The sequence below is a fragment of the Limanda limanda genome, chromosome 3 (genome assembly GCF_963576545.1).
Source record: "Limanda limanda chromosome 3, fLimLim1.1, whole genome shotgun sequence".
NCBI lineage: Eukaryota > Metazoa > Chordata > Actinopteri > Pleuronectiformes > Pleuronectidae > Limanda > Limanda limanda.
In genome coordinates this window covers 25,300,804-25,320,611 of record NC_083638.1, presented here as the reverse complement: position 1 = coordinate 25,320,611, position 19,808 = coordinate 25,300,804, and the positions used below count along the sequence as shown (strand labels likewise).

At 41.4% G+C, this 19,808-nt stretch overlaps 2 protein-coding genes across 3 annotated transcripts; both read right to left on the bottom strand.

The window, feature by feature from the left end:
- Positions 1 to 8,695: 8,695 nt before the first annotated feature.
- Positions 8,696 to 13,732, bottom strand: ist1 (IST1 factor associated with ESCRT-III). Of its 2 annotated transcripts, none has more exons than XM_061067725.1 (10): positions 13,657 to 13,732; positions 13,049 to 13,152; positions 12,741 to 12,921; positions 12,532 to 12,619; positions 12,348 to 12,431; positions 12,066 to 12,176; positions 11,758 to 11,973; positions 11,278 to 11,379; positions 10,734 to 10,779; positions 8,696 to 10,576 (listed from the first exon to the last, which is right to left on the bottom strand). In XM_061067725.1, exons 2-10 carry the CDS (start codon positions 13,134 to 13,136, stop codon positions 10,410 to 10,412), a joined length of 1,083 nt encoding a protein of 360 aa, XP_060923708.1. In that variant the 5' UTR covers positions 13,137 to 13,152; positions 13,657 to 13,732; the 3' UTR covers positions 8,696 to 10,409. The 2 variants fall into 2 exon arrangements, with proteins under 2 accessions (XP_060923708.1, XP_060923709.1); XM_061067726.1 differs by having other exon boundaries at positions 13,049 to 13,148.
- A 1,296-nt stretch (positions 13,733 to 15,028) lies between these two features.
- On the bottom strand, positions 15,029 to 19,765 carry mphosph10 (M-phase phosphoprotein 10 (U3 small nucleolar ribonucleoprotein)). Its single transcript, XM_061068164.1, has 11 exons — positions 19,665 to 19,765; positions 18,086 to 18,776; positions 17,813 to 17,994; positions 17,551 to 17,716; positions 17,075 to 17,216; positions 16,881 to 16,948; positions 16,656 to 16,793; positions 16,458 to 16,568; positions 16,065 to 16,172; positions 15,743 to 15,973; positions 15,029 to 15,306 (listed from the first exon to the last, which is right to left on the bottom strand). Exons 1-11 carry the CDS (start codon positions 19,748 to 19,750, stop codon positions 15,157 to 15,159), a joined length of 2,073 nt encoding a protein of 690 aa, XP_060924147.1. The 5' UTR covers positions 19,751 to 19,765; the 3' UTR covers positions 15,029 to 15,156.
- Positions 19,766 to 19,808: the final 43 nt, after the last annotated feature.

Genomic DNA, 19,808 nt, shown 5'->3' with positions numbered 1-19,808 from the left:
ATTGAGCTGCTTTTTGCTTCAGGACCCTACCGCTGGATGATTATCCCAGAGATGTTAGGGCAAACTCCTGGAATCTGGTACGTTGAAGCTGGCCTCTTTAATTCCTCATGGGAACCAGGCCTGTCACTGACTATATCTACTTTTACGAGCAAGTGTCTTTACTGGCACATAGCGAGGGAGATGTGGACCACAGAGGGCTGCCAGGTGAGTTTTCACATGGATAAAGTCTTAATAAATGTGGCTGTTTTACTTTGGCCCCACATGTACATACACAGTTATGTATTTGCAGCAATTGCAAATAAGTGATTAGCTGTCGTTGTCTAAGGTGGGAGGGAAAACCACTCCAGCAAGAACACAGTGCCTGTGTAATCACCTCACTCTGTTCGGGAGCTCCTTTTTTGTGATGCCAAACTACGTGGACATATCTCATACGGCCGAGTTGTTCGCCACTGTCAATGAAAACTTTGTGGTGCTGGCCCTGCTGTGTGCGTTTTTCGGCCTCTACCTGGTCACTCTGCTGTGGGCCTGGTATTCTGACCGCAGGGCGCTCTCTAAGGTCAGTCTCTCCACACTGCTCTCAAATCTAGTCAGCTAATGTTTTTCATATTACATTATTAGTTCAAGTTTAAGTTTCGAGTCAGAATGCAGTTGTTCCATGTTGGCTTCCAGAAACTCATCAGGTTACATCAGAAAAACAAATGCTCTCTTCTTGATTATCAGCAATTTACAAGCTTATCACCTCCTACCATTAAGCCATAATGTCCTTTTTGTAAATGGTGGATGTTTTGTTTTGAAACTAAACTCTCCACTGTTCAAAATAGAGCAATTTCTGCCAAAACATTTGTATTTATGCCCTTAATTGTTTTATGTTCAACTATCAGCGAAAGATGACTCTGCTGGAGGACAACCACCCAGGAGCTCAGTACAACTACCTGATCAGTGTCCAAACTGGACATCGCAAGAATGCTGGGACGACTGCCAGCGTGAGAGTCTTCTTTTCATGAATAGCTCATAGAATAACAATTTTACTGAGGTACCAACATGTTGGCTTCAAGGCCCATGCTGCTTCTTTAGGCTGGTTTGATTCAATCTGTGGATAATTTAGATGAATGTTTTCTCTCCATTTACCTGAATATATTTGTCGTCTATCAGAAAACGTATTCGGTGTAGTTACATTAATTTTACAGCTTTACAGTGACAAACACGGTGTTCATGTGCTACATTAGCCAACAAATCTAATCCAGATGGCAAGCAAGAAGCAAACATAGACATTGTGACGAGAGATATATAATTTTGCTTCCTTCAAGGATAGATTCATATTTTTTCAAAAATGTGATTAGATTTCAAGAAAATCGGATCAATCAGATTTAAAATGAAGACAGAAATTTGATAATCCATGTTTTCCCAAACTGCATGACCAATCAATGATGTTTTGTGGTTTGCTTTGGTAGTTATGGTAATGTCAAGTATATAAAACGTGTAGTAAATGGTCTCCCTTTCACAATCCTGGTTGCTGTTGAATCTTCATGTCGTGCTCTCCTGCAGGTCACGATGAAGCTGATAGGCACAGAGGGAGAGAGTGAGACCCACAGGCTCACTGATCCCGATAAGCCCGTATTTGAGAGAGGAGCTGTCGACATGTTCCTATTTGCCGCGCCGTTCCCAATGGGAGACTTGCAGAACCTCCGGCTGCAGCACGACAACTCTGGAGGTCACCCATCATGGTACAACACAGGCTGACACTAAACACACCTCAGAAGCAGTTCATACATTCCTCAAACTATTACTGGCACGTTACTTCTAATGAAAACAAAACTTTCTGGTACTATATACAGTATATATAATATATTTTTTGTGTTATGTCCCTTGTAAAAAGGTATATAAACAGAGTGATCATAATAGACCTCCAAACAAGACAGGTGTGGCACTTCTTCTGTGGCTGCTGGCTGAGCACCGACCGTGGAGACGGCATGACCAAGAAAACCTTCAACGCTGCGAAGAGCAACGAGATCGCCAGCTTCAGGTCGGAGGTGTTCCACTTTACACGGCTGACACTGAAACCAGATCAGCTCTTGTGAAAGTTGCGGGAGTTGATCAGTGTTATTATGAGTTTCTGTTTTTTTCTCTATCAGCAATATCTTCCAGAACAGAACGTCTACCGGCTTCAGGGATGAACACATCTGGGTGTCCATCGTGGATCCCCCCTCCCGGAGTCCGTTCACACGAGCCCAGAGGGTCTCATGCTGCATGAGCCTGCTCCTCTGCACCATGGCCATTAACATCGCCTTCTGGAACATTCCTATAAATGAGGACTCGCCAGTGATTTTTTCATTTGGTCAGTCCCTCAATCACACGTTTCATCCAAGAGGAAAAACTACTCTTTATGTCAATTTGATCAGGTTGTGATTTAGGCATCTAATAATCAAAAGTCACTTGCACAACAAACCCAGTATTTTATGAGAAACTTTCTCTAATAATCCACATATTCACACACACACACACACACACATTTAATCTAATATAATAAGTTGTTCTTTTTGGGTCTCAAAGTTTTGGATGAAAGGTTGAAGCAAACACATTACATAAAACATTTTCAACCATGGAAGCATTAGTACAGCTTTGCAGTAAAAGATAAATAAAAGAAGTGGGACGAGAGAATAAAAGACACATTTATAAGCACGTCATACTGAGCTTGTTGCTTTTTAGACGTCGTAGGAGTTGAAAAGAAAAACTCATAGCACCACAAACACTTTCCATCAACGTGCTGACTGTGTGTTCACGTGTGGGTGTCTGTAACCAGACAGCTGGACGTCAGAGAGTCATTCACAATCCTTTTTGTGTGGAGAAGTGACTCATCCAGCTGGGTTGTCTATCTCACTAACTCAGTCACTCACATGTAGGTGACAACAGACTGTCAACGAGAAGGAGCTGTTTAGTCATTGTCAGCAAAACCTGCAGATGACGCCACAGACTGTAAAAAAAAGATGGTAGACAAGTCTCTACATCCTCCCACTATCCAGGAATGAAACTTTAATATACTGGATATGAACGTGGCCATGTTGCATATTAGGAACCAGAGTCTGTGCAATAGAATTTAGAAGATGGGACCATGTCAATCACGACTTTAAAAAATCAAAAAAAAACTTACTGAAGAAATGAACACTTAAACACACATCGGTGTGACAAGTCCTCCCTCAAATCACAAAAAAAACACTAGAGAAAATATTATTAGTGTGTAGTGCCTGATCCATGGCCCATCAATTAACATGGAGGAGACAGGATTTGTGACCTATATTTCAGCCAGCCACCAGGTGGCGATTTTGCTTCACTTTTGTGGAGATGTTATGTCATTTATCTTTATATACAGTGTATTGTGTCCACATATTGGTACACAAATTGTAGAAACCTAAAAGGAAGGTGGTACAGGTTGCATTAAAACTGCACAACATGTCCAAATCCCTGTTGCTGCAGCCGTCTTTTTTTTGTTGGCCTGTTTTCAGTTGCTTCAACAACTGTGTCCTTGTCTCTGTCCAGGGTCGTTGCACATCACCTGGCAGGAGCTGATGGTGGGCGTTCAGAGTGGTCTCCTCATGTTCCCAATCAATATCCTCATCATCACCATCTTCCGCAGCATCCGACCCCGCATCATTTCAACTCCTCAGAAAAGCGACTGTGAGGAGAGCCTGAGACGCTGTGCAGTTACCATACCGACGATTCTCAAGGTGTGACAGTGTGCTCAGCAATTGCAAGTGACTTGTTTTGTGCATAACTCTAATGAATTGCACTCATCGCTTTCCCTGTGAGACCAGAGACATGTTTTGCATTCAGTAAATGATGCATCTCCTGCCACTGATATATACAGTACATGTAGCATTTGGCGTTTTGCTGTTCATCCCTTCTAGGACACAGAGGAGATCATTTCTCTGGTGAGCAAAAGTCCGAGGAACAAGATATCAGAGACGTCCAGGCTGGAGTCCACCGCTGACCTCTGCTCCAGCTTGGACAGGGTGCATGAATTCCTCCAACTCATGCAAGGTCGGTTTTTTATTTGCATTTTTTTTAATTTTACAGAGAAATAGCAAACTTGATCCCCTTTTGTTTGGTATGAGAAAAGGGATGTTCTTCACTGAAATAACCAGAGCAGCATTGTTGAGGAAAATAAACCAGAATGGCAAGTGCATTCAGATTCCTTAAAGGTTTAAAGGATAATGTTGCTGATATTGTAAGAATAAATTGTGCATTTTCAGGGGAGAATTATAAGTTGCATATTTTGGTGCAAAAGTGATTGTTTATAGCAAGAGGATGTTTTATGTGAGATTGACCTGAATAAACTGCAGTGCCATGTTCACTGTAATAAAGGAACATGTAATGTCCCTCATAGCACACTACTGACACCTTTACACTGTAGGTATCTCCCAATTCCGACCAGAATTCAACTGTTGCTTTGTGCGGTGAATACGTTCGTTCCTACTCAAAAGAAAGAAACCTCAACTGTGAGAATCATCACGCTGAGCAGAAAAATGTAATTTCATGCTGGTTCCTCTGGTGTAATCCTGTAATCCGAAGGGGAGAGTGAGAGTGACCCTCACTGGGTTTACTGCAGCAAGTTCCTCTTTGCTGGTCTCTGTCACCTCCTGATGGACCTGGAAAAGCTGGATGGAAAAAACTTCCCGACTCCAGAAGAGTACCAGCAGGCACTTAACGTCACCAACGTGCTGGTTCGCAAGGCGGAGATGGTCTTCAGCAGCCACTTCGCCTACTGGTCAGCACACAAACACACAAAGGAACTAAAATTTCACACACTCAGATATCAGCTCTCTAAATGTGCCTGGTTTTTTTAATCAATATCCACAAGTTATTCCCATCCGGGAAAATCCAGAACATTTTGAAACAAGTTGAAAAAAAGAAAAGTCGTTTTTTATTTTATTTGCAAAAAGTATAGTGAACCATCGAAGAAATGTTTCAAATTTAACCCAAGCAGGGTTGAAAGAAAGTAAAAGAAGATTGCTGGATCCGCCCCCTGATACAGATCCGGATCCAGATCTGCTTCTTCCTTGACCCTCACTGAATCCTTCCACTAAGTTTTGTGCTAATCCTGGAGTTTAAGTGTCATCATGCTTAGAAACAAACCAGCCAACAAACAGACAGACAGGGGTGAAAATATACTATAGTAGTATATAGTATAGTAGAACTATCTTTTACTGTGTGTATCATCCATTTTTCTCTCCTTCTCTTCCCTCTTCTTGGACCAGCCCACCTCCCGTGACAAAGAAGCAGAGGAGGACGGGGGGCGGCTGGCTGCCGTGGTGGTGTGTGTTCCTGGGCTGGTTCCTGTTGCTGTCCATCAGCGCAGTGTCCACCTACTTCACCCTCTTGTACGGTTTTCAGTACGGCAGAGATAAGTCCGTCAAGTGGGTCATGTCTCTGGGCCTCTCCCTCTTCCAGAGCATCTTCATACTGCAGCCGCTCAAGGTTGGTAAAGATGGAAAAACTCTGGATGATATAACCAGGCTTATGTTCATTTACATGCTGCAAAATAATGCAGTTGATTTAACAGATTTCTGTATAGTTGTCTTATATTTCTTATACAGAACATTAACAGATGATTCCTGTGCCTGTGTTCTGTTTGCAGGTGATCGGCATCGCTGTGTTCTTTGCCCTGCTGCTCAAACCTGTATCTGTGGAGGAGACTGAGGAAATAGAGCAAGTGCTGTTAGGTAAGAAAACCTGTCTGCAGCTCATCTGTTAGTTGAACTGGTTTGGATGTACAGACTATGAGCTGTTAGTCGAGTGTTGCAAGTGTTGAGCTGACACTGAAATCCCATGGAATAGATTTTAGACTGTTCCAGTGGCTTTTTGTCTCACAAGTTTCTGCCTCCCACTTTGGAACTGCAAACAGACTGAGAGGCATGTGAGAAGTCACTGCTGGTGCAAGACCATGAAGTGCTTTAAAAAATCTAATCAATAGGGAACCTGACAAGCAGCCAGTGTAACGACTCGAGTGTAGGAGTAAAGTTTAAAACTGTGTCTTTCTATGTTTTTCATCATCCTTTCCTAAGTTCTGGTTTTACTCCCCACAGGTGTTTGGTTTTGGTTCAATCTATCTATATGAGCATTGTGTAATGATGTAATGAGCAGAAACTAAAGCACCAACCAGACACAGTTACCGATGTCAACTCCTTTTGCTGCCATCAACTGGCATAAAATAGATAAAAGTCTACATTTGCTTCACTATCAAGTTTTTGTAAAAATCTAAATAATAACGATAAGACTGAAAAAGTTGACAGAATATCTAACTTCAGAATTACAATATAGACTTTGAAGAGTCCGGAGATAAGATTGGGGGGGGGGGGGGGGCTCTAAATGTCATTTAACACGTGAATTGTTCAGCCCAGACAACTTGTTCATATTTCATGAAGCAGACAGATGTATCCATTGCATTTAGTTTCAGGTTGACTGCAGAGAGCACTTATGTAATGAAGCAACAGTGGAACTCTTAGCTTTGACAACTCTGTAACTAGTGACCCTTTTAGTTTTCCTCTCGTCCCAAGTGACTCCTCTCTCTCTTTCTTCAAGTGTTTTCTGTGCATCCCCCCTTCAGTTTCAGAGAGGTGAAGCTCTGTGAGTCTCACTGCACCGTCTCTTCCATTTCACAGAGCAACAAGACAGGAGCAGGCGCTACTCCGGCAGACCCACGCTGTGAGGATGCTGCATCCAGCCGGCCGGGGGGGGGCGTCTCCTCCGATGGGCACAGCTTCAACACACGGCCCCCCTCGCTTCTTAAACACTCTTTTGCACTTAATGGAAGTTTTACTTTCCGAGCATGAAACTGCATAACACATTCCGGTGTTTGGCATGTGTACAGAATCTCCAATGCTCCAGTATGTTTTCTGAATTGGTGAGTCAGGGTAAATGTTCGCTCTTGCGTTTCAAAGTGTTGCTTCTTTCACGTCATCTACTCTCCATGATTATGTACGTGTACATAAAGAATATCTCTGTTTGCCTTACTTTCACAGTGGATACACTTTTCATTTCATGTTAACATACACAACTGTTAGATTCAAATCACAAGAGGCATTCAAAGCGGTGTAGCCTATATGTCGACACCTGTAAAACCAGTTATAACCATAAACTGCAAATAAAAATGAAGATGACATATTTGTTGTTGGTACAATTAATTAGCTAATATGGATATGTAACCATGTAAGAGATTCAGTCTATCCTTTTTGTGTTTCTCAAATATACACACATATGTACACACAGACATGTACATTTTTGTCCCATCTTAAACTGCCTCTGCTTTTATTTTCTCATAAAATTCTGATTTGTTTTTTTTTGGTAATTTTTGATTCTGTATGTATTGAATGTGGAAGCTTGAATAAATGGATATGAGCTGCAGACACAGTCGCTGATACATCTTTACACATAACTGATGGTGATAGTTGGAATAGGGTTTTTGGTATAATCTGGAAATATGTGTTTGTGAGTTTGTCGAAGCAGATTTACCTTCACCAAGGATGTTCTTTTTTTTTCTGTGTGTGTCTGTTAACAGGACTACACAAAAAAAAATACTGAAAAGATGTCACGTAAATTTGTTGCAAGGGTGGTATGTATATGAATGGTATATGGAGCATAGAATAAGTCAGGGCAGATCCAGGAATTTTTATAATCACATTTGTCCTTGTTGGGTAGAGACAGCACTTTTCTAGTATACTGCCATACAAATGAATATATACAAAGTCTCATAGTTCTCATCAGTTTATTCAGTAGTGAAAAAGTAGTGAAAAAGCAGCGTATGACCTATTTCACCAAGTGATGTAAGCCTCAATGTCCGACATGACAAAAGACACAGAAAACTAGTCCAACTACCAGAATTTCCCAACACGCTTGTATAAGCCAACATAGGTAAAGTAATTATTTTCTATGACGAATGTTTTCTTTCAGTGGAATAGAAACTTGAAGTGCTTTTATCTGTTGGCTCATGCCTCATGCTTGTATAAGCTGCCCTCATTTTCTTCCCCTCACCACAGGAGAACAGCTTGACCCAGTTTCAAGCCAAAATGAGGGGCTGATACACTAATTTCTTAGGAAAAGATGAGATAAAGACAACCACAGTCAGAGCCACAGGTTCAGAGCCGGTGAGTGTATATGAAAAGACAAGCCATGAACACCTCTGATGTAACACAAGCTCAAGTATATATATATCTCGAAAATTTTTACCGAAACTTTTGAAGTGTCACTTGTCATGTTTGTGGATATCATCTCAACATTCTCATTTTCAAAGGCCTCAAGTTCAACATTGGGCATCACACCACGAGTCCTCCAGTACATTTTTGATTTGCCCTCCCAGCTACTTGTTATGATCTCCGTAAGTCTGGATGTTAACGGCTGCCTCCTTCATCGCTGCTCTCAGAGAAATTCTTGAGCGTGAGTTGATTTTACATTTAGAGACAGGCAGGTAAAATATGTCTGTGTGATTCAGGAGGACCATTAAGATGTATCATATTATTGTGAATAAATGATATATGATGAAAATCCATGAAGAACTAATTCCAGTCTAAACGTCAAAGATATTCATTTTATCTTAAGATATTTGTTGTAGGTATCCCTGTAAGAGTATTTCTTCACACTGAGGACCCCTGCTGTTTACCATTCGACATTAGTGTTGTGAAAAATTGTGTAATAACTTCACCAGTTTCCAGTTCCAAATAATCTTTTATTAAATTGGTATCTTACTATACAGTGGAAAAACATTTCAGTTTTTTTTGCAACAGTACACAATTTGTGTGTCAAGGTTTTTAGCATGAAAGAACAGTCCATTGTAGAAAAGACACATGAGCAGATCACAGTTCTGTAGTGTAATGAATCTCTCTACTATCCCCACCAAGAGTAACACCTATACACAACCCTCCATCTATCTATCACCCGGCTGGAACGCTCTTCAATGCGCTTTCCAGAGATCAGTGAATCATTTTATTCAAGGCCATCATTCATTTGCCATGCGAGAAGGGACAGGTGTGGTCAGGTTGCAGCAACAACAAATCGCCTCTCAGTCCTGCTTCACCACAGGAAACACAAACTTCTGTTTCCAGAAGACACGTTTTGTTCTTTTCCATCCAATATGCAAAGATCAACTCGACAGATTTTACAGAATTGTTGACGGGTAAAGCAAAGTATAAGCTTAATGCAGGTACCTCATCCAGTCTTGATGGATAAACTCAGTACAACCTGACAAGGCCTCTGATTAGAGGTGGTAACTAAGGCAGATGCAGTGGTGCACATAAAGTATAAGACTTGCACACATGTTCAGTGAGGACGATACAGACCATTACTCTGGGGTCAATATTTGCATCTCATCACTCAGGTTGCTGTGTGACTGCTGTTGACTGCACACTTCTCCCTGTGCATTAACTACTTACAAAATAAGAAAGTGCAGGTTGAAGTTTATTGAAAGAGACATTCAAAAGGGCTTAAAAACATCATTTTGAGATACTTTTTTGCAGTATAGTTAAATTATCCATGTTAATAGGTCTATCTATATGATTTTGAATGCATTATTACAGATTTCCATACACTGTTTTAAAACGTTACATCTGTGCCCCTTCACCCATGTAACAGATGAACAGAAAAGCTTTGATACGAGTCACCATCAGTTTTTCCGGGAAGGCTCACCCTTTTTTTTTCTCTGGCATAAATAAGCCATGAAGTTTTAGAAGTGCGGCGAGAAAGGAGTGTGTAAAAAAAAAAAAAGTATTTCCCCACACGACAAAACTGCACGACTGAGCAAGACAATGAAAATATGGCTTCCATCTGTCTTGATGTCATTTCCTATCTGTAAGCTTTGCGGGTGTGAATGCCAGCTACCCTCCAAACTGGGAGGGCCGGACGGGCTTGTTTGACGAGTCTGAGTCAGAAGTGAGCGACACAGTGGCAGAGATCACAGGGACACAGCATGTGCAAAGCTACGATTAAAATCTAGGTATGATCACACAGCAAATCACACAGACAAATGGGGAAAATATAAAAGTTAGTGTGATCTTAAAATGAATAGGGGTCAAAAAGGGGTCAACACCAACATAGTGGTAAGAATTCTTATTATGCGTCATATGTATAAAGATATTAAAGCATATATTCCTCGCTAGAGCTGTGAACAGAAATTAGATTTCTGATAAGTGACAAGGTTGAATGAGCAACCACACCCTCGGGAAGCGGATCATATTTATATAAATGAGGTAAGAATACATGTATGTTTAATATCTGTATGAGATTAATTCGCCGTGTACGGGAAGAACTATGCAAAAAGAATACATAGCCTTTTCAAAATTCATGTTCCGGGTGATGACACAGAACTGTTTGTGTGTGTGTTTGAGTGTGTTATCGTGTGTTTGTGTTGACCAGGGATATAGCAATTAAGTCTTCTTCTTCAGCTCCTCAAACCGTCGTGTTAAATCATCGAAGTCGATGTCATCCGAGCTGGTGGCGTTGCCGCCGAAGGACGATGTGGGGAGTGTGTCTGGAACTGAGGGGAGTTCTGGGAGAGCGTTGTTGTCAAAAAACTGAGATGAAGGTCCAGGACCTGGAGAGAAATATATGGTTGAAAAACTAATCGTAAGTATATACAAAGAATAGGGTTCTTCGCACGTGACAGAAATGTAGAATTGGTAGAATTGGATAAAACTATTCCATCCAGTAGGTTTAGGAAATGATTTCGCTTTCGGTCTGGCAGAACTCACCTACGGCCTGGGAAGGAACAAAAGGCTTATCAGTTAGGTCATCAATCTGAAACAAAGACAAATGTTTCAGGACTTCTGTCATCTTCATGTTGGAATAAAATAATTTCATAAGAGTTAGTATTGTGAAATAATTATCAATCAAATTCAATGTTGCAGAGAAACACAAACAGTAAGAAAAGAAAAGGGAGCACTGCAGGGGACTTTTGAGAAACCACCACCTTTAGTGAGTGAAGCGAGTGACTGCACTAACCTAATCTTGCTCCAGAATACATTAACACCCTCCTCTGTTCATTTAATCCCACCCAGAGCAACTAATAAAGTCATAGTTAGTAGTTAGATATGAGCATCTCATGCTACTGACATCCATGCGGATGAAGCGGAAACTAATGCTGTATGCTGAGGAACAGTGTAAAAGTGTAGACGACAGGCAAAACTGCAAGAAAGCTGAATGAACTGCTCTTCCCTGAGTGTTGCCCTGCCCTGTCCGTCTGTCCATCTGTGGGAACGAGAAGGGGGCATGGATGGGAAGAGTTCAGTCACTTACGGACTCGTATGTGGGGGGGAAATTGGGCAGCTGAGGGGGCTGCCCTCCTCCCATGTGGTGCTGGAAGTTGTCATAGGTTCCAACTGGAGGATTATACGGTTCCTGGAAAAAAACAACAGTCAGGTGCAAGTCTGATGGAGGCAGGCACCAAGTGTGCATTTTTGGTTTAGAAGGATTAAAGATTCAAACATTTTTTCAGGCCATACGTCACAATTTGGGTGCAATGATTGTAATATTCAAGAATGGCTGTCATTGGTTTAAAGACATGTAACTTCAGATTACCAAAAAATTACATTTTGTAATTCAAACATGTTTTAGTCTGAAAAAGATTTAGTTAAGACTTAGATTTAATGTTGCACATAATTTGGACTCATTTGGTCGATGTGACAGTTATACTGTGGTTTAAGACTCTTATTGAACTCTAATGTTTTAATCACATGTGCAGGTAATAAAGAACAGTCTTTAAAAAGAATTCCTTACGGCTCCTTTGGGAGATGGATAGTTGAAAGCTGATGGCATTGGCATAGGCATCGGCATGCCCATAGGCATAGCACCAGCATAAGGCATAGCGAAATTTCCGCCACCACCACCACCACCACCACCTCCTCCTCCTCCTCCACTTCCACCTCCACCTCCAAACTTCTTGTCATTGTCCACGTCAATCAGGTCTGCCTCCTCGCCAGGCGCCACCTCAGGCTGTTCAGAGACAGGAGTGGATGAGTGGTAAGTAAACATGGTGTAAGAATTCATCCTTGACACTGAGTGATGACTGATTCTCAAATGCTCACCCGGACCATGGCGTCAGGTTCGTACGGCACATTATAGTTCTTGGCGATCTCAATCAGGTAGCGCTCTACCAAGATCTTGGGAGGGGCCTCTACGTTCAGTTTGTGCATCAGCTAAAAACACAACAGATATTTAGTAAGCTACTGATAAAAAAAGTTCATGTGCTATTTAGATAAGAGAAGACACTTATAGATACTTTAGCTCACATATAAAACAACAACACACCAACAATAATCTTCAAAAAAGGCCCATTGGCAGCTAATGGAATATAAAAAAAAACATACCCTGTCATTGACTGTGCCAATCTGGTTTGTCCTGCACAGCTTGCCGTACTCCTTGCTATATTTTGCACATAGCTGTTCAGCCACCTGCAAGAAATATTCAGAGATAAGACTGTCAAGACAAATCTTATAAATAGACAGAACTTGTTAAATGCTCCTGGGATCGCTGGGATTTAGAAGCACTTACAATTTTTAGTTCAGCCACTTCTGCCTGGAGACGAGGCGCTGCCCAGATGAGAGTGGACACTGCTTCCTGCAAGCCTGGATCCAGTTCCCTGATCGAAACAACAGAAACTGGCTTGACATGGCTGAGCACTGCGGCGGGCAGATGGACTCGGTCAAAAGCCGGAGTGGAAAATTCATGTACACGTGTGTGTCAGTGTGTTTAGTACTCACTTCATCGATTGAATGAGGCCAAAGCGAGCCAGCAGCAGGTCGCAGTACAGCTCCAGGATCTCCATGGCTTCCACCAGGTAGTCCTCTCTGATGATGTGCTCCACGCGGATCCGAGCCCGCTCATCTTTTCCTGATGACAGGTAATCGGCGATCTCCTTCCTTGCCTTTTGAGCGAGCTCAGCTTTATTATAAATTTGTAAATGGGTGAAAGATAAACAGTGATTAGACGGGAGAATTACATCTGAGAAACAAACTTGACTGCTCAGCTGAGGGAAACACGTGTTGGTTTCACCCAGCCCAGGACTCACTCTTCTTCTTCTCCATGAGCTTGAGTCGGTTGATGACCAGCCGGAGGTTCACTCTCAGCCTCTCTGCTTTGAATCCTCCTCCCAGCATGATGATGGTGTTCTGTCTGAGGGCAGGAGAGCATGAGCAGGGCGGAAGTATTCAACCGAAACCAGGCAACACAGGCCAGCTGACCTCACCCCCGATCGAGTCACTTAATTGTGAGCATGACCAGCCCATCGTGGCAGCATGACGACGCAGATTTACTCCCAAACAAACATAAACACCGCCATACCAATTAAGTTAGCTCAAACTATGTACTAGCATTACGGAAGTTAGCTTTAGCCGGACACATAACAAAGACACATGAGCCGTGCCACTCGAAACAATACAATCATACCTTTTATTATTTATCATTTTCACATTTATAATAAACCGCAGCTTTGGTGTGTGTGGAAGGCATTGACCTAGCTGTAATGTTACACCTGTTCGATAGCTTTCTGCTAGCACGTCTCTGTTTTGTCATCGTTTGCACTAGTAGCCACCTAGCTCTACGTTAGCTTCAGCGATACACTAACTTATTTAACATTGAAATAATTCGCTAGCGTCGTAGAGAGAGATCGTAACTCACCGGTAAGTTTCCGTGAATCGTCCGCACCAACTTGTTTGTTTCTGTCTGCCTCCTGTCGCCTCGGTCACTTCCGCAATGAGCTTCACTTACGTCATGGGACGTTTCTGTAAGGGGCGGATTCTTATAGTGCGTTCAAGTAGCAGCGGAATAATCGGAAAAATTAGATAAATTAAATCATAAACATGATGTGTGTCAGGGCCATATACTGTATATATAAAGGTCAAGGCCTGGAAATTACTCGTGATCCGCAGCGTGTGGGTGGAAAATCCGAAGAAAAAGAAACCGAAAAAAGTGAGACATTTGACACGATCGCAATAAAAACTACTCGTGAGTGTCTGAGCATTGTCCTTATTTAATAATAAAAAGAAACAAACTAAATATTGCATTATCCGATCATTCTAACCTCCCTTGAATGCACCAGGTTTATTTTAGTTGGGTGGCCAAACTTTAGCACAAACAAATGCTTTTTAACATCCTTTTTTGTGTACCACTCTGGTGAATGCAAAAGTGTGTAAACACTTAATAAAAGCTCATTTGAATGTGTGTGTTTGCTGCAAAAGGTGCATTTACCTCTTTTTGTTTAAAAATATAAAAGTCCACAAAACCACTTGAAGTTGTTACACACAGTACGTTAGTGATGTGCTCTGTCGAGGCTTTGAAGCGAGTGTCGAGGAATTCAGGAATATACATAGGAAGCTCGTCTCGTATAGTGTGTTGATGACGTATGAGGTGACGTTCAAAGCCTAGCGAGCCGGCCGTTCCACGTGACTGGGTCAGGAAATGGTTCGTGGGTTTGGCGTGCGATTCGAAATTCAAGGGGCAGTGAAACGGTGTCTTTATAATCACTCTGCCTGTTTTACATGTATTGTCCACTTGTTGGCGCAGTAGAGCAAATGAAGCACCATGAAGCCCATGAGTGAACCAGTTTGATTTAAAGCTTCAAAGCTTCACAAAGCTTCATCTCGCCTTCACTACAAAACATCACAGTACATATTGAAATTAAATTCACATTTCACTACGTTTTACAGGTACATTTCTATTTTTACTACACTACATTCAAATGAGTTATATAGTTGACGGTTAAATAGATGTTTTACATACAAAACATCAGTCTAGAAAATGTAAGGGAATAAAATTAACACTTTAGGCTTTCATGTGAAATGCTACGTAAGCATGAAACAATAATCTGCTCCTACCTCTTTGATAATATAGAGATCTGAGGGTCCAGCCTGCACAATAAGCTCTCTTCATCTAAATACTTTCATGAAAACGTCAATTTTTATGTTAGGTGGTTTAAATTTGTTATTGAACAGCTTTATACAAACGTTTCACTCCAAGTGCTCTAACAAAGACCAAATAATACACACCAGGATTTAGACAATTGATTTATTTAAATGAAAATGGAAACATTTTACAAGGACTTTCAGAGTTAATAAATTTCTGCTTGCTCATAAAAAGACTCTATACAATAACAAGTTGATTTCACATAACAAAACATCATTATAACTTGAGTTTGCTGACGGAGACCTCTTTGTGTTTCTTCTTCTTTGAAGCCGGATCCTTTGCACCTTTGATCTGACTCTTGACCTGGTCCTGCAGCTGAGAGAAGAAGGCCGTGGACGAGCGCAGAGCCTTGTCCTTTCCCTCGTCCTGGAAAAGAGGAACACACCGTTAGTTCAGCTACCTCAGGAACATTCACAATAATGTTATTTTACCATTTAAGTGTGTGAAAATGTCTGAGCAATGGAAGCAGAGTATTGAGCATCAGTCTGAGAACTTAGAATAGATGACCTAGTTTATGATGCAGTAAGAAGCTAACATATCAGTTGATGCAGGACACAGCACCAGATAGTTTGTTTTTATTCATCTGGGCATTTCATTGATTAAGTCAGTGGTGGTGCAGGTATCTATAGTGAATATATATTTGATATCTATTCACTTATGTCAAATATAGTGAATTGCGACATATTTTCTGAAATGTACTTAAGTCGAGCTATAATTAATTTTATATGCTGTAAAGTTCTCAAATAATCTCTAATATCTGATCAAAATGCACAGGAGAACAGTTCACTTGATGACCACTCACCTTGAGTATTGTGGCTTTGCCTCCTTTTGTGAGTTTCTTCAGGTTCTCTGTGACTTCCGTCTTTGTTAGCTTTTTGTTCTCTCCAGTTTTACTGGCCTCTTTGAGTTTCTGTCTCTTTTCTTTCTCCATGATCTTCAGACGCTTCACCTTCTTCTTCTGGCGTCTCTCACGCTTCTTGTCTGTCGACGTCTTCTCAACATCACCCAGTACATCTCCGGCTTTGTTCTTCTCCTGTGGTTAGAGGAGAGTATTATTAGACACAGTGCTTGACAAAATATACCAAGATCAAAATACATGTTTTGAATGTGGATGGATGACAAACCTTGACTTCTTCTGGTGCGAGCAGAGTTGCATCACTAGCACTGACTGGAGCCACCTCCTCCATTGTGATGGACGGTAAGTTAGACACCACCTTGACCTCAGGAACAGGCTGTGGACAACACGAAGGTGGTTATAAACTATTTTTGTTCATATTTACAGCTTAACTGTCCTGACATTTTCAATGCAATTGCTGTAACAACAGTTGTGTTCTTGATAGGAAAACATGTTGCATTTTTACGTGATATGACTTTCTATGAATTAAAAACGTTTTTTTGCAATAAGAATCACAGATTAAATTTCTGTTCTGCCTGCCTACTCAGTTAACTTCTATTTATCTTTCAAAAGAATAGCCTCCCTATTTATGGCATATTTGGTGCTGTCAGACAAAACTTACTGGTTTAGGTGTGAAGTGGAAGTTGGAGAGAGCGTCCAGCTTTAGGAAGAGTGTGTCCATAAGCTTCTGAATGTCTACATGGGCTGGGTTTTCCTTCTCCTCTGTCTTTTGCTGAAATAAAAAAAAAATACAAAATATGAATGCAGCAAAGGTTCATATGTGTTGGAGTAACAGTGAAAACAAGATGAAAAGTCACACCTGATTCTGCTTGAGGTATTCTTGCTCATAGATTTCAGCGAGACTATGCTTGCTCTTCTCATGGTCTAATGTTAGTCTCTTCTTGTACTCAAACACCTTCTCTTTGGGTTTCTCCTTGCGAACCACATCATCAAATGCCTGATGGAAACACAAGGATGATGTTATTGTCAGGCAACAAAATCCTTTGTGTCGAGACAATATAAAAACAAAGTTATTGTGACTAACCTGGTCTTTAATTCTCTGTTTAATGATGTCCTCAAGCTGTAGTGTGGTTTCCTCTGTGATACTAGGAGCTAAAAGAGAAGATAGAATATTGTTGTTGAATTTTATGTAGCACATACAGAGAGAGCCCTGAGTGAAACAGTATAAATACATAACAACATTGATAAGATGCACACAAACCAAGAAGAGTCACTCACCCATCCTGGACGTCTGCTCAAACTCCACATGTTCCTCCAGCATGCTGTTCTCTGGACGTGTCTGTGCGGTCACCTCTCCAGACAACTGCCAGGGCTTCGTTGTTAGAGCTGCTTTCTCCAGCTCCCCAATCTTCTCTGACATCTGCAGGTTAGGAAAAAAAAGGTATATAACAATCAATATCAGAGGGCTTACAGATAGATCCTGGCTTGCACTTAAACACTCAAGGGGCTGCACAGGTGAGGATAGGTAGCCTCAAGTACCAGTCTAGACATAATGACTTTTCCATATCACCTTCAACTCAACAAAGGTCTGGACTGAATGCTATCAAACTAGAACCGAATAGTTTTTTTAGCTCTTTCATAGTATTTAAAAAGAAGGCATCAAATGCTTCTAAGCCTGAATAGGAGAGGTGATTATTAAATTGTTAAATAGAAAAAAATCTAAATGAATTAATCTAAACTTTAAACCTTGTTACCTTGTCTTGACGTTTCTCAAATGATGACTTTGATTCAGATTTTTCTGAATCCTGACTTTTTCCTCCCAAAATGTCCTCCATGGCTTCTCCTTCACTGTCATCGTCTCCCAAGAGGTTAAAGGACACTTTCTTACTCGAAGGTTTGAGGTGACTTCCCCCTTCATCCCTATCGAAGAGCGGTTCACAAACAGAGTGGAATAAACCAAACATGATTCTCCCAGATAGTTATACACACAAACTGCATAATATTAGTCACACTTACTCATCGTCACCCTCCTCTTCACCATCTTCGTCATCATCTTCGTCATCTATTTGTTCTTCACCCTCCGCCGGGCTTTCATCCCCGCCGTCGTCTTCACCGTCTGACTGCTCATCTGCTTTAGCTGGCTCACCCTCCACAGCATCAAAGAAGTCTTTGTACTTGAGATTTCTGGAGCTCTTTACCTGCAGACAATAACAATAATCAACTGATTTCCTGTGGTCTGCATCATCGGGACACATTCAGATAGAGGATAAATACGTGATAAATATTTACCGTTTTTTTCTTTTGCTGTTTGGTAGAAATGATGTCTTCTAGGTCAAGATCACCGTCATCCTCATCAGAGGCCAGGTCCCGAAAATAGTTAACGCCATCTTCGTCCTCATCTCCCTTTCCCTCTTGCTTGTCCATAACATCGAGAAAGGACTCCATCTCCGACAGCTTGAAGAACTTATCATCAATCTCAGAAGGAACAAATTTTGTCTGTGAGCCTTTCTTTCCGATCTCCTTCTTTCTTTTCTCTCGCTTCTCAAGAGCATCCACGTCAAAATCTAAATCAGAGTCCTCATCTGTGTTAGCTTCAGCCTCCACGGCCTTTTTCCTTGACTGTTTGCGTGGCTTCTCCTTCTCCTCTTCTTCTTCTTCTTCTTCTTCTTCTTCTTCTTCCCCATCATCTGCATTTTCATCATCAGCCTCAACCTCTGCTTCATCACCATCCTCTTCCTCCTCTTCTACCAGCACAGTTAAAGTCTCATCTGACACAGCCTCATCAATGACTGTTTTAAAGTGTTTCAGCACAGCATTGTTCTGCAGCTCCAGCTCCTGCCAGATCTGCTCTTCATCGAAGTCTTCCACCACCAGCTGTGTCAACAGGCTGCCTTTATAACTCGCAGGCTCCTGGGCTTTATGGAGGTCGTACAGGGTCTTAGTGAGAGAGGTAAAGTCTGCAGCCACTCCATCCTGAAGACTGCAACGTTGGAAACACACAATCGTTAGAAAGCAAGTCGGAGTTATCAAAAACAAACTCTTCTATTGGCATTTGTCTTAAGGTGGCTTACCATCTTCAATGACAACCCTATAACGTATTACATCCATCTGTGATAAATATACATTACGCTAGTTAAACAATGACTGTTAGCCCTGAGCGTTGGAATAATACAAAAAGAGGTATCATGGGATTTCTCAAACGGACAGTTTCGGTTTTCCCACTCAAAGGTTTATTGCAGACTTTGTTGCTTCACTGGAAATAAAGATCCTCTTTGAGCATTTCATAAAAATTATCAGACAAGTTTAAAAATAAAAGCCTTAAATACAGTTGTTACATAACAGCCAGATTTATAGCTCAGCCTTGAATTTATATACAAGGAGGATATTTGAATTTGTACGAGTGCATCTTTCATTCACTGCAGACATTTTAACTCCTGCAGCTACTTCACTTCCTGTCACTTGTGTATTATTCCTGTTTGAATATATAAGAGGTCAAAATCTCGAGTCAGTGTTCAATATTAAATCAGCTAGTTAGTTATCACAGTTTAATTATTACAGATGTTACGAGTTGTCCCTCACTGATGATCTCAGATTGATATGCTGACCCTTTGAATGGGCCTGACTCAAAGCTGGATATTAAAACAATATAAATAGCTACTACTAACTGATTTTAAAATAATGTTACATGCTACAGAGTATTTATAAGCTGCAGCACTGATAGTACAGGAGCACAGGAGCCGGGTCCTTGTTCGTGTTAGCTTTAGCTCACGGGAAGCTAGCCGAGCCTCTCCTGTTCACACAGCGTGTTAACCAAGCTGCTGCGACACTTTACAGCTTCTTCACCAACACACACTGCGGACACACTTGCCTGAGAAAATCCTCTGGTTGCGATGTGTTGTCATTTATCGTCTTCACGCACTGCTCCAGCGCGGTCCACATTTCTCCGCTCGCCATCCTGTTCCCCACATGCGTGTGTGCCTGTGTCGCAGGTAAACAGGCTCACCGAGAAACC

What these genes read in the sequence shown, in the direction of transcription:
- ist1 (XM_061067725.1), bottom strand. Translation starts at nt 13,136, where the DNA reads ATGCTGGGAGGAGGATTCAAAGCAGAGAGGCTGAGAGTGAACCTCCGG. An exon ending in GGCCTCATTCAATCGATGAA is followed by an intron (nt 12,620 to 12,740) that starts GTGAGTACTAAA and finishes TGTTTCGATCAG; the next exon opens with GGAACTGGATCCAGGCTTGC. An exon ending in AAGTGGCTGAACTAAAAATT is followed by an intron (nt 12,432 to 12,531) that starts GTAAGTGCTTCT and finishes TATTTCTTGCAG; the next exon opens with GTGGCTGAACAGCTATGTGC.
- mphosph10 (XM_061068164.1), bottom strand. Translation starts at nt 19,750, where the DNA reads ATGGCGAGCGGAGAAATGTGGACCGCGCTGGAGCAGTGCGTGAAGACG. An exon ending in TCCACTTCACACCTAAACCA is followed by an intron (nt 16,173 to 16,457) that starts GTAAGTTTTGTC and finishes TGTTGTCCACAG; the next exon opens with CCTGTTCCTGAGGTCAAGGT. An exon ending in TCGCACCAGAAGAAGTCAAG is followed by an intron (nt 15,974 to 16,064) that starts GTTTGTCATCCA and finishes CTCTAACCACAG; the next exon opens with GAGAAGAACAAAGCCGGAGA.